The sequence below is a fragment of the Periophthalmus magnuspinnatus genome, chromosome 3, assembly GCF_009829125.3.
Source record: "Periophthalmus magnuspinnatus isolate fPerMag1 chromosome 3, fPerMag1.2.pri, whole genome shotgun sequence".
In the NCBI taxonomy this organism is placed as follows: Eukaryota; Metazoa; Chordata; class Actinopteri; order Gobiiformes; family Gobiidae; genus Periophthalmus; species Periophthalmus magnuspinnatus.
The window spans coordinates 36,194,465-36,208,813 of NC_047128.1; the positions used below are offsets into that span (position 1 = coordinate 36,194,465).

Genomic DNA, 14,349 nt, shown 5'->3' on the forward strand with positions numbered 1-14,349 from the left:
AAGTGAATCATCTGAAGAGAAAAACAACAACGGCAAAGTGAAAACCACAACTAAACACAGTGATCAACAGGAGGAGGAGGAGGAGGAGGAGGAGGAGGAGGAGGACAGAGGAGGAGGAGGAGGAGGAGGAGGAGGAGGAGGAGAGGAGGAGGAGGAGAAGAGGAGGAGTGATCAACTAAACACAGTGATCAACACACGGAGGAGGAGGAGGAGGAGGAGGAGGAGGACAGAGGAGGAGGAGGAGGAGGAGGAGGAGGAGGAGGAGGAGAGGAGGAGGAGGAGAAGAGGAGGAGTGATCAACTAAACACAGTGATCAACACACGGAGGAGGAGGAGGAGGAGAGGAGGAGGAGGAGGAGGAGGAGGACAGAGGACAGAGGAGGAGGAGCAGGAGGAGGAGTGATCAACTAAACACAGTGATCAACAGGAGGAGGAGGAGAGGAGGAGGAGGAGAGGAGGAGTGATCAACTAAACACAGTGATCAACACACAGAGGAGGAGGAGGAGGAGGAGGAGGACAGAGGAGGAGGAGGAGGAGTGATCAACTAAACACAGTGATCAACACACGGAGGAGGAGGAGCAGGAGCACGGGGGGAGGTCTGCTTTAGTCCCAGAGACGTGCTATGAGTGAATTGACTTAATGACACGTCTGTACATTTAAGTCGTACGTCACATGACACAGATCAGCTCAGGGGGCGGAGACACGGGAGCGGCGTGTTTGAAAGATTCAACCAGGACGAAGGAGGAAAAGTCACAGAAACAACAACAACAACAACAACAACAACAACAACAACAACAACAACAACAACAGCAACAACAGCAACAACAACAACAACAACAACAGCAACAACAGCAACAACAACAGCAACAACAGCAACAACAGCAACAACAACAGCAACAACAACAACAGCAACAACAACAACAACAACAACAACAACAACAGGGTCACAGGGCAGAGAGAAAATGGACAAAATAAAGAGAAAGTTTGTCTAGAAAATCAACAAACTCATTTCAGTAAAATGGAGGGAAATTCAATCTCTGCAGCCGCAGGAAACGACAGGAATGTTTATGTTTATTCTGTTTTTATTAACGCCTCTTTTATTAGACCAACTGGACGAGACTGTCCTCAAACTGAAAATGAGGTAATCCTGAGTCAGTCCTGGTTTAGTCCTGGTTTAGTCCTGGTTTAGTCCTGGTTTAGTCCTGGTTTAGTCCTGGTTTAGTCCTGGTTTAGTCCTGGTTCAGTCCTGGTTTAGTCCCGGTTTAGTCCTGGTTCAGTCCTGGTTCAGTCCCGGTTTAGTCCTGGTTTAGTCCCGGTTTAGTCCTGGTTCAGTCCCGGTTTAGTCCTGGTTCAGTCCTGGTTTAGTCCTGGTTTAGTCCTGGTTCAGTCCTGGTTCAGTCCTGGTTCAGTCCCGGTTTAGTCCCGGTTTAGTCCCGGTTTAGTCCCAGTTTAGTCCCGGTTTAGTCCCGGTTTAGTCCCGGTTTAGTCCTGGTTTAGTCCTGGTTCAGTCCTGGAGAATGAAATCTACTTAAGTAAAAGTATTAAGGTACTGATTTTAAAAAGTATTTTGTGTGCTCTAAAGCTTCAAATGTTGTGATTTTGATGCAGATTTGAGCTGAATTTTGTTCCGTAGAAACAATTAAACTGAATTATTTTTGTATATCTCAGCCTTTTCAGCAGGTCACAATATTAACAATACTTTTACTTTTCAGTTCAGTACAGATACTTTTAAATATATACTTAAACACAGTATTTAACCACAACTTGAGCACAAACCGCAGCTCCACTCGACGCACAAACCTGATCCACAAACATCTAAACTGAAGTGAACATTATTTCATTTTGCTCATCGCTGTAACTCTGAACATCTCCCACTGCAGCATTTGAGCTTTAAAAAGTTTTACCTTGAAACGCCGCCACGTTTCTGGAGATGAGAAACTTCAGGCTGGAGCTCGACATCTGCAGCAGATTCTGGACGTCCCGCTTCGCCGCCATCTGGTATCTCTCCTCCATCTTTTTAGTGCAGCAGGTCAAGTTTTTGGACGAGCAAACCTGAAGATCTGAACCTGTAAAAAGTCAACAGAATGTCAGAGTCACCACAGAGACAGAATCGCACCGTCAACCTGTGGATCAGTGACGTTTGTTTAAGTCCAGAGCGGGATTTGAACCACCAACCTTCAGATCAGTGCACAACTAACGCTCTACCAACTGAGCCACTGTCCTCCCGAGACATATTAGAACAGCAAGTATGTGATTTATAAATAAAAACTATTAAAATGACCTCAGAAAAACACTGAAGCATCAAGTGTGATCTTAAAAACAGAGGAATAAAGTCACATTTCTGACATTTTGTGGTTAGTTTTACATTTTCTACAATATTTGAACCTCAAACCAGACATTTACACACATTTAACACATTCACAAACGATTTTTTATATATTATCATCAAGATCTTGTCAAAAAAATACTGAAATATTAACGTTTGAGATAATTACCCACCCCCAGGTCGTAATAAAATGATAAGAACTAAAAAATATACAAGTAGTGACCATTTTAAAGTTTAACTAATCAGACATTTATTCACTAAACTCCACTGAAGTAAATGTAAATGTAAAGTGACGGTTTGTGTCAGATTCACTTTTCTTCATCGGTTCAGAAGGTTTTGGCAAAGGGCGTGAAACTAAATTATACATTTGTTTCTTGTCGTAAAAACCAACAGTAAATTTTGACAAGACTTTTATTACCACAAACATATAGACGTTCTGAGATTGAAACCTCCGTGCATAATTATACTTGACCCATATTTGCTGAAAAGACGAGTTAAGTGGATTTGAAACCTTAAAGTGCCTGGAGGTATGAATAACACAGACTGTCTCTGACTATTTTACGCCTTGTCCATAAAGATAAAAGCAGCTTCTTTCATATAAGATCTCACATGTTCAGGAAAGTACAAAATGGGAGTGTTAAGAATGTTTCAAGAAGGATTTTATCATCTGTGCAATCGACATCGTCAGGAAAAACACAGACTCTCCTTTAAAGAAAAGAGCTGGGCACAAAAATGAAGATTTCCCCAGGACTTTTTATATTTAAGACTTTATTCTTCTGTCCTTCATCACTGTGTTTGTCATAAAAACACAGACAAAAGCTCACGGTCCAAATCTGATCATCATAGAATCTTATGATTTCACTGAGCGACGTCTCAGATCCTCTGTTCAGAGAAAATCTATGAAATCAATGAAATCAATGAAATCGATGAAATCAAACTCTGACTCAGGTAAAAGAAAATACAGCAAACACTCAAGAGGCTGAACGACTCTGACAAGTCCAGACAGAGCGAGGAAGAGCGAGGAAGAGTGAGGAAGAGTGATGAAGAGTGAGGAAGAGCGAGGAACAGAAGAGCGAGGAAGCGTGAGGAAGAGTGATGAAGAGTGATGAAGAGTGCAGAAGAGCTCTCGGCGCTCTTCACTGAGACTCTTCACTCCGGCGTCGCTGCACGTGGAGGATCAAAGAGCTCCAGACATGAATGAGAAACACTTAAAGATGCATTATGTAACTTTTCTGGTGTAGGGTCAGTCACCCGCTGGTCTCCATGACGACAGAGTTACTTCACATTCAGTGATGTAATTCTCTGTCAGCTGGAGAACTTTGAGATTTCCTTCAAATGTAAAGTGCAAATAAATAAATAAGATGCATTATTATGAATTATCCACAGCACAGCATTAATCTGATCAGTCTCCATGGAAACAAGCAGATGACACCATCAGTGTAGACTAAGTTACAGGTCAGGTTTGTGGAGAGGTGCTCACAGTAAAAGTACAAATGTTTTTCAATGTTTTGGGCAAAAAAACAACACAAAACCACTGCTGTAATTGAATACATGCAGGATGAACAGGTTTAATGCCATACTGTGGGACATTCTAGTTAAAGCATAACATGTCCCTGCAGAAAAGCTCCACAGTGCGTCTTTAGTGCTGCACAGACTCTTTGATTGTCTGTTTTTCTCCCGTGTGGGGGGATATTTCTTGTTTTGACTCTGCTCTTCTTATCAGACTGTGGCAAACGCACAAAAGACTCGAGCTGTGGATTCCTGGAATTTTTCAAGGTTATTTTTCAAAATGTCCAGACTAAAGAGATAAGAAAACGATGCCCACACGTCTGCGCTTTGGGCTTTTCCTCCAGTAAACACACTCTGCCCAGGCCTGTTGTGATTCACTGTAATATGTGCAGGAGGTTTACACTGGACAGAGACACATGTGGGTTTGTGTTTGTGCGGCTCAGTCTCACTCAGACACTTAAAATAATGAAATAGAACAAACTGCTACGAGTATTGATCAGTTATCCCTTAATGGCAGTAATTAGCTGCAATAAAAGGATGTAACAGTTGATCTCAGAAAAAAACACTGCTCTATAAAACTGATTTAAAAGTCAACATTAAATTAGAACAAAAGGAGCAAAGTGATGGACTGTGGAGTTTCCCGGTGACAGGACCTCAGGGATTTTCCAAATGGACACGGACAAGAAGCTGAAAGGCCAGTTTGACAAGTCACTGACATAAAACAAAACATAAAACAGCCACATCACATCCAAAATGTTCTAAAAAATCATGCAACATCACAATATGGAGCAGTGTTTAGTTTATAAAGTCAAAGTTTCAGTCCTGTTTATCCTCCAAGAAGCTTCAGATCACGAGTGTCCAGCTGCACAACAAACCCACTGGACAGGAGGACTGGCCCAAAGAGACACTAAACAAACACGCACAGGACATTTGAGTGTTTGAATATTGATTGTGATTCACATTATCTTGATTAAATTGATCCAGATGGGTTCGTTTGTCCTGTGGTTCAGACGTGGAGAGACTCGCGCTTTAGGTTTACAGCCAAATTAAAGACACGTCCACACGGATAAATCTGTCACTTTCTCTTTCAAACTGGTTAAACTGTAGAAAAATGAAGTGTCGTACCTGGTCTGGGGTTCAGCGGCAGCAGCTGACTCGGTCCAATCTGTCTGAGCTGAAAAACTTTGCGCACTTCATCACATTTGTTCGGATTCCCAAGCGCCACTGCGTAAAAACATGCCCAGACGCACAGACGCAGAGTCCACAGCGCATCCATGTTCACCCGGAGGCGCGATAAATCCAAAGGAAATGTTTAAAGTTGTAGTTTGTTCCGACGTGTCCGCGCGCTCAGGTGAGTCCCGTCCACATCCCCGGCTCTGGATCCACTCTGGAGCCGGACCATGAGGCAGTGCGCGCGGGGAGCTGCTCCAGAATCACCGCGGAGCCTCTGGGTGAGCGCGCGCTCTGACTGACGCGGCATGTGGGCCAAGTTTGTGCCTGGACCGAGGACAGAGGCGGTACCGTGGATTACCTGCGCGCGCTGTGCCACTGGACACACGCGCCTGCACAGCGACCCGATGGCGCCCTCCAGCGGACTCACGGGGTAATGCAACTGCACTTTATCCAGATTTTAATTTGGCATTGTACTTCATGACTTTTTACCTTTTACATTCCTAAATCTAAGTGTTTAACTGCAGGAATGTGTAAACTTTGTAACACTTAAGTGGACCATATCGTTTCTAGACGTCCCTAAACTAACCCCAGCGCAGCGACCCACAGCTCTCACACATTTTAAGTATCATTTGCACACTTCATATAGAGTTCATGTTTCAGTAGCTATTAAAAAGCAAGCCCAACATACTTGCATAAGGCTTGTGTCATATCAAATTGCACAGGCCAAGACCAACCCAATGTGTGGATGCTAAAGACTACATCTGACCTGACTCAATCTGTGCCATAATTAGACTGAGAAAAAACAAAAAATAAAACAAGGAAAATAACATGTCAGAATGTTTATTTGGATTCAGTGTCACATTACATTTTTAATAATGTGGCGACAAATTGGTCAACGGCGCAAGCTTTTTGTCTGCTCCATCCCTTCACAGGCCGGGACAAGTGCAATACCTGAAGGAACACAGCATTGCTACTAATCCCTACCTGCACAGAGAAGGACACTCGAGAACTGCACAGAACCTTTATCTCATGTACATCACACTGGGAGAAGGAGTTTCAATAACCTAGTCAGTTTTGCATGGATTTGCACAGCAACTCAAAGTTAAAGCTGAAAGCAAACCAGCAAAACTCACCCGGTTATGACTGGAAAAAAAAACAGGCAGTGGAGAAAATTGCACCATCAGATGCCGTTAGTTAGAAGTACTTCAAGTGCTTACATTGCAGTAGATTGGAGAACACTACCTGCACTATAAGCACTTTAGTACTGCTGAAACTTCAACTCACTGGATAACTCAAATCCTGATGCGTAAATACAAGCAACACCTCAAACAACCAATCTAACAGGAGTAGAGCAAGCAGGCCACCATCAGTTTTGCATAGATTTGCACAACTCATCTATTCTTGTAGTGCAACTATGCAAAACTAGCAGAGAACTGCGAGAAATTTAGGCCCAATTAAAGTCAAATTGGAGTGGTGGCGCATATCACAGCCCCTTATGCCAGAAGGAGCACTTAGGGCAGTAGGTGCTAGTCTATGTCACTATCTGCACTAGATGCACCTTAGCACAAAGACAGTACTTTAGTCACACGTCACAATGAGCACCAGTGTCAGAGTATTGCTTTAAGTGCCTCCACTGCAGTAGGTTTGACAGTACTACCTGCACTGTAAGCACTTTGACAATACTCAGACTCAACTGCACCGAGTCTTCAGGTGTTTGCTCCTCAAAGTCTCCAGTCCACTGGAATCTGTAATGACACAATATGAAAATAGAGTCATTTTGGTGCAACAAGTCAGGACCTTGAGTCTGTGCAGTGGAGCGTCGCTGATAAGTTTGTCGTTTTCACAAAAACACCGCATTAATGTCCCAGATCAAGATGTTATGATTTATTTGAGCAGCACGAGGTCAGTGTAAAACATGAATGAGCGCAGAGGCTGTGGCCCGCGTTCCTCGCGCCACTGTGCGCATGCGCAGAGCACGCCGTTTACCCCTCCCCCACCGTCTTTAACATGGCGCCTCGAAGTGCGCCAACCTTAGCACAAATCACTTTAAACGTGTCCGGCTGAACGTAAAGTTGGTCTCCAACAGGGCGCCCTGAACCTGCGGCCGGTTCATTTCAAAAGAGAAGCCGCCGCGTGGCATTTAGAAGTCCCAGAAAACAAGGCTAATGTCGGTGTGCGCGCACGGGCTAGCAAACAGCAGCTAGCTTAGCTGTTAACGGCTAGCAACAAACAGCAGGTAGCTTAGCTGCTAAGGGCTAGCAACAAACAGGAGGTAGCTTAGCTGCTAAGGGCTAACTTTAGCTTTACGAAAACATGGCTCAGCTTGTGGCAAAAAGCAGCATTTTATAAAGCGACAGGAAACACTGTGTCCAGTTCTACAGTGAGTCCAGTCTGTGTAGAACCAGGAGCAGCGTTAGCACGAGTGTTAGCCAAAGAGTTTAAACACTGACCAACAGAGTGGTCAATAACACCTCCATGAGAACTTAATAAAATGATGGTCCTCAGATGAGTTACTGGGCTCTGTCTCCCACAAACCCCCGGGCCGTGGCTGTGGGTGTCCACGGTGCTTCATGTCCATAAAAAGTGTAAAGTTTGTGAGGCTAGGCTAACGGGACTAGCAGGCTAATGGCGGGGCCTGGCCCATGTGCTGCTGCTTTGTTCTGGGGGCACTTTAACTCACACACCACTGCACTCGAGCCTCAGCAGCACATTCACCCTGTGGACAAACTTACTTTCACACAGTGCGTTTGATAACGAACATAAAGTTACGTGTATTTCTGAAATAAACAGTGTTTTTGGAACTATTTTCTGGAGCGCAGCCTTAAAGCTCAGGACGCGTTTCAAATCTCCCTCATTCCCTCGATGGAGCCATGCGCCTCACGCGGCTCTGTTTTCATCCCCGCGGATCATTTTAGACTCTTATTTTATACAGCCACAGCCCTAAGGTTTAGAGAAGTGAAAACAAGAGAAAAACACTTGAGACTGGATTTCACAGCCTAAAATAAAGACTTGGAATAAGCCCAAAGCTGACTTCCTTGGCGATAAACATGCGCTCGCGACACTCACCAGCAGATCCTCCATCTTCGCTCACGGGGCTGCAGTCCTGCCTCTTTCCGACAAAAGAGACCAATAAATACACAACTACCTCCAAAACTTTACTACCGACACACGAAGGAAACGCACAAAGTAAGATCCGAGTGGCCACAGAGTCAGTTTGGAGCCAGCTGCGCCTGTTTAAGATGATGAAGAGGAGAGTAAAGTGGCGCGAAGCGGCCAGTGGGTAAAACCATGTGGTGAATGAAGGGCGGCTCCCGAGAACGTAAATATCAAGATACAACCCCCAGCGCCATTAGCATAAGAGGCACTTCCGACACACACACGGCCTGAACACCACGGAACACCACGGAACGGTACAGGACAGAGCTTAACACACAGCTCAACACAGTCCAAGAGAGCTCAACACATCCAAAAAAAAACAGTCCAACACAGCTCTAAACAGAGACCAACACAGTCCAGGACAGACCTCAACACAGTTCAGGACAGAGCTTAACACAGTCCAACACAGTCCAAGAGACCTCAACACAGGCAAAAACACAGTCCAGCAGAGCTCAACACAGTCCAGCACAGCTCAACACAGCTCCAAACACAACCCAACACAGTCCAACACAGTCCAGGAGACCTCAACACAGAGCTCAACACAGCCAAAAACACTGTCCAGCAGAGCTCAACACAGTCCAACACAACCCAACACAACCCAACACAGCTCAACACAGCTCAACACAGCTCAACACAACCCAACACAGCTCAACACAGCCCAACACAGCTCAACACAGCTCAACACAGCCCAACACAGCTCAACACAGTGAGCTGCACAGACACAGATCGGGCACAGGAGCCTCAGACTCTTAATAATCATCTTTTTTATTACACGATTATTTACAGTGAGAAAAAAAAACACATATTTAGACCTGAAAGTTTAAAAAGTCCAGAGGATTAACTCTTCTCTGACTCAAATGTCCAATAAAAAGTCAACCTGTTGATACTTAATATTAGACCAATTAGGCAAATTTAATGATGTAAAATCTGATTTATAATGACAGTTTGAGATCTTTTCATGTTATTATTACATTATTTTTTATTTTATTTGCGTATTTTATTCTTTAAAAGGTCATTTCTCTATTTGACTCATTAAACCTTTATTTGTCTGTGATTTGACTCGTCACAGGACTTAAATCAGAAATAACAGTAAAAAAGATCATGATTTAGGCCGAGACAAAACAGAGAAACTTTCTATTGTCAGTGAAAAAATAAGAAATAACAGGCCTATTTTTAAAATGATGATTGTTTTATATATTTCTATAAACACAATAAAAATGAAATATTCAGTAAATGAGTTGACAGATTCTGTGGTAAACTGTAAATGTTGTAGGGCCTAAACTTAAACACATTTTAAACACATTTTACCTTGTTAAATAAATAAATAAATAAAAACAAAATTATACAATTGTCTGATATAATTATAATTTATCAGACAATTATATATAATTTATTTAGGCCTAATTAAAGGCTTAACTAGAATCAAATCAATAAAATAAAAATAATAATAAAAAAAAAAACATGTGATAAAAGAAAAACTGACTGAAAACAGTTTAACCGTCATGTAAATTCTAATTTATTTATTTATTTTTATTTGTATTTTTTAATGTATGAACCTTATGGTCAAATATAGAAATTATTAATTCTCATTTTCATTAAGATCTTGAAATTAGTTGGAAAAAGTCCCGTTGTTAGAAACATTAATACACTACTGTCTATAAATAAACTCATAATATTATTACAGATTGAACATAATTGTCCAAAATTACCATGAAGAAATACTGTGTTAAGAAAGACAGTGTTTAAATCTAAAATAATACTGATGTGTGTGTGATGGAGTGTTTGGGCTGGTCTTTGTCTTAAATTACACTCTGGTCTCAGTTTCTCTTCAGCTCCGCTCGAGTGTACTGATAAACTCAGATCATTATGTGATTTCTGTTGAATAAATTACATCTCGTTGCTGTTTAGACAAAGATAAATGTTTTCAAAATGTGAGACTGTGTTTTTTTATGTATTCAGTGCATTTGTGCAGAGCTCCAACAGAACACAGAGTCAAATTCATTACCACACGCCACACGCCACACGCCAAACGCCAAAATCAATACATGGATTTCATTGACGACTTGGAAAAACTACACCAGCCCGGCCTAATCATTAAAACATTTAGTGTATTGATTAAAAGGAGAGGGCGGCTTTTAAATCCAGTGTTTCTCCTGTGATTTATGTGATTGTGTCCAGGGTCATATTTTACTAAACACATTTGCATAAATATAAGATTAGATTTAATTTATGATCATCGACCAGCAGAGGGAACTAGCAAACTACACTCTGAATATTATGTGTGGATATTTTTTTAACTATAAGAGGAAGCGCTAAACTTCTCCATCTGCAGTTTGTGTTGTTCAAAAACACATGGCCCTGCAGCGCTGGAGAGTCCACCTCCCCCTGATCAATAGCTCACAGTATTAATTATTTACAGTTTTTTCTGCTTGCTGATGCTGCTCTTTGGATCCACTAAAAGTACATTTGTTTGCTTACTTCCAGACCCTCGCTGACCACAGAAGCACTGACCGGCAGCGGCGTCCCGGGCCACGCGTCCCCCCTCCTCAGAGGAGCTGTTTGGTGGGACTGTGAGCGCTCAGTCATGACCCCCAGCCCCCAAACACAAAGCCGGCGCTGGGGCTAGTTCCTCTGCATACACAAGTGAGATGGGGGTGGGCGTACGGAGGCCAGCGGTCTTCACTCCGTCCCATGGGGTCAGATAAAAGCCTCCAGCCCCTCCACCTGCCCCCCGCCTCTGTGTGCGCCTCTTTCACCGAAGATAAATGATAAACAGGTACAAAAATCAGATGAACCTTTCACTTTTGTCCAAGGTATATTTTCAACTTCAAACCTTATTTGAAATTCCAAACCTGTCACTGTCCCTGTTGTTGCTCTTTTAAATTTCCATTAGATTCTGAATAGATTTTGAATAATGTTTTTCAAAGCGTCCAGATAATGACCAGGAGTCGCGTCAGATCAGAAAAAGTTTTATTGTTTTATCACAAAGAGAAATTCACAAATGAGAAACTAGTTTTATCGGCACAGTGGAACTAAAACGATGGATTATTAGATTAGATTAAAAAGTGCACAAATGTATGGACAGAAACTAGCAGCTCAAATAGATTCATTATTATTATTACGTTAAAACATAATTGATTTGTTAAATTTATGCCGTTGACCTTAACGATCGAGGTCTAAGTGACGCTCTCTGTTAAACGAACAATAAAAGGAGGATTTCAGCCGCTCTCGTGTTAAACCAAACCTGTCCTGACCCAAAACATCCGTCTAACTCCTCTCCACTTGTGCTTTTTTAAAACGGCCCACCATCACCAGGCTCCGCCCACACAGGGGCCGTCAGCCCGGGGGCCTCTGTTTTGTTCTGCCTGACGACCATTGTCTCCCCCCGACCTCAGGGTCAACTCAACGCACCTCAGCGACCAACGCCATTCACCCGCCGAGCTCCACATGGGACAAAACATCTCCAAGAGCTCGGAGCGTTTAGTTCATACGAGCGAGAGGAGGGACACGTTACACAATCCACGGGACATGTCCTCCTTTTGGACGGGTCACAGGCTCATCTGGACTTTACTGTTTCATAATATTTATATATAATCTTAATTTCTACAGGAGAGTCCAGTGAAAAGACCAGAGTGTTTCATGATCGTCCTGTTCAAATATAAAACAACACAAACAAAACCGATAAAGACACAGGTCCATTTAAAACATTACAGACGGGAGCAGGTTGATTTTAAATATTTATCTCCACATTATTAAAGTGCATCAGTCGCACCAGGATGGAGGACATTTTTGGGAAGAAAAATAACCAAAACTTTTTTCCCAGATCGGGTCTAGTGCAGCCAGTTTTTAGACTTATGACCCTGAGATCTTGGATTAAAAGTTTAAAAGTTCAACGAGTAAGTCACATATTGAGTCAGTCCATCGTTGTAGTCCCTAAAAAAACATTTATAAATACATTTATAAATACATTTATAAATACATTTATAAATACATTTACACAGTGATGTTCTTCTGACAAACTACTTTTCCATCGAGAGAACAGAGATGGTTTAAACTCATCTGTTATGAAGCTCTGAGTGAAAAAGTCTGAAGGTTTAAAGAGTCTGACGTCTGTTTATTATTTCTACATAATCACTACAAAAACAAAGGCTGAACTATTTCTCTTCTGTTTTTCAATGGGAGACAAAGTTTGTGTCATTTAGATTTTAAGCTGTAACATTATTCCAAGACGTTTATTAAGAAGTTTCTGTCAAACCAAAACCTGAGACATTTACAGGCGACTCTTTGAATCAACTCTGCGTTCAGTGTAAAAAGGTTTGTAGTTTGTAAATCACTAAAATGTTTTTATAAATGAATCATAAACTTGCATTTATTTGCATCAGTTTTATTCACAACGCAGACAACTTTCTGTTAAAAGAGAAAAGTTTTGTATTTGAGTCAACACAGAGTTTGAATCCACCACCAAGTCTGAAAGAACATCATGAAAAAACATGTCAGGAAGGGCATCCGGCGTAAAACAGACCCTAAACTGGATTACTGCAGGAACATGATTCAATGAGGCTCTTCAAGGAACATGGAAACATTTAGTTTTTAAAATACTTTCATTAAATGATTTTAGTGTTTTCAATTCAGGTCAATAAAGTTTAACCTCGTTTTAAGAGAGAACAAATAAAGTTCTGTATTTTGTTTGAGGGGTAAAAAAAAATTCACTCTCCTTTCATGACATTTATTATTATTATTATTATTATTATTATTATTATTATTATTATTATATTAATTATTATTATTATTATTATTATTATATTAATTTTTATTTATTTATTATTTATATATATTATTTGTATTATTATTTTATTTTTATATTATTGACATATACAGACTGCTACGTAAATGGCAGTTTTAGGCTTTTAAGATCAACTTTTATCACCAATTAAATGATGTTTTTGTCGTTATTTTCACATTATTTCAGCTCAATGGAACAGTTCTTTTGTCAAACATCTGTACAGTACAAAAATTCTCCTCAGATGTCTCGTTTTTGTCGTCCAGATGCTCGTGTTTCAATATGTTTAAAGGTTGTTCTGTATCTGCAGATAAGCATCAAACCTGAGGAATAATCTGTTGTGTTTATTTAGGTTTTCATCTTGGTCCAAAAGGGAAAGTGCAGAATAAACAACAGCACTGAGTTTTCTTCCTGGTGTAAATCTTGAGTGTTTTTTCCGTTTGTTGAGGGCTCAGAGCTGCTGTCCTCAGGAGCCGCTCAGTCCCTGGAGCAGAGGCAGATCACAGACGCTGACAGGTTGAAAATGGCATGATGCGGCCGAAAGAGCGTGAAAGATGTTCATCCAAGCACCAACACACAGGAGAACTCAGACAATTAAGTGCTGACTGCGGTGAGTGTGAGCGAACAGAGGAAACTTTAAACAAACAGGGTGAAAGTGGGTTTAAGGAGCGTCTTATAGTCAATATCTGGACGTTTTACACAAAGTTCAAGTGCGTCCAGACAATTTTCAAAGGGTCAAAACTTTCAGGATCGAGTACAACAAACTGTACACAAATAAAAATATAATAAATACATTTCTTATAGATCTATCGTCCCGTTTTGTTCACTGATGGTGCAGTTACCTCCAGAATGACAGTCTCGTTCCCAGGAGCACCATTAAGAGAGTAATGAACAGAGAAGGTCCTTGGAGTAAAGACTAATTTCACGCATCCAGCGCCCCCAAAATTCATCATTCACATTATTTTACTTTAGAAACAAAAGAACCAAAGGCGTCTCCCTCAAGAAATGAACAAAGTAACAGTCCACGGAGTTTCAATTTCTTCATAAATGCTCAAAAGTGACTAGTTCTCGCACGTCACTGATACTGCATCCAGTGGAAACATGATTTACAGCGGCGACGGCGAGGGACACTTTCAGTTCCTCCTTTTCTTTCACTTTTCACACGTCTTTACCGTTTACGCTGGTTTAGGAAAACACTTCTGCCTCGTCAATGCATCTGAATATTGTGGAAAAATATCATCGTGGATCAGTTAATTTATCATAAAAGGTTTGAAAGCACAAATAGGAACAAAGGCTCAGCCCAGCGTGAGTTTGGAGCTGCTCCCAGACTTGGATAAATATCAGGAAGAGGTTTTGGATTGAATTATCTCGTTAAAAAACATGTTTCACTTGTGGAGCGAATGTAA

At 41.5% G+C, this 14,349-nt stretch overlaps 1 protein-coding gene across 1 annotated transcript in view; it reads right to left on the reverse strand.

Moving 5' to 3' along the window:
• gpc5a (glypican 5a) overlaps positions 1-5,278 on the reverse strand; it is a 241,213-nt gene extending 235,935 nt beyond the window's left edge. The window contains exons 1-2 of the mRNA XM_055230405.1: positions 4,960-5,278; positions 1,904-2,065 (exon numbers count right to left, since the gene is read on the reverse strand). Coding sequence (XP_055086380.1) covers positions 1,904-2,065; positions 4,960-5,110 — 313 coding nt within the window. The 5' untranslated portion in view covers positions 5,111-5,278. The remainder of the gene's footprint in view (positions 1-1,903; positions 2,066-4,959) is intronic.
• Between the last annotated feature and the right edge of the window lie 9,071 nt (positions 5,279-14,349).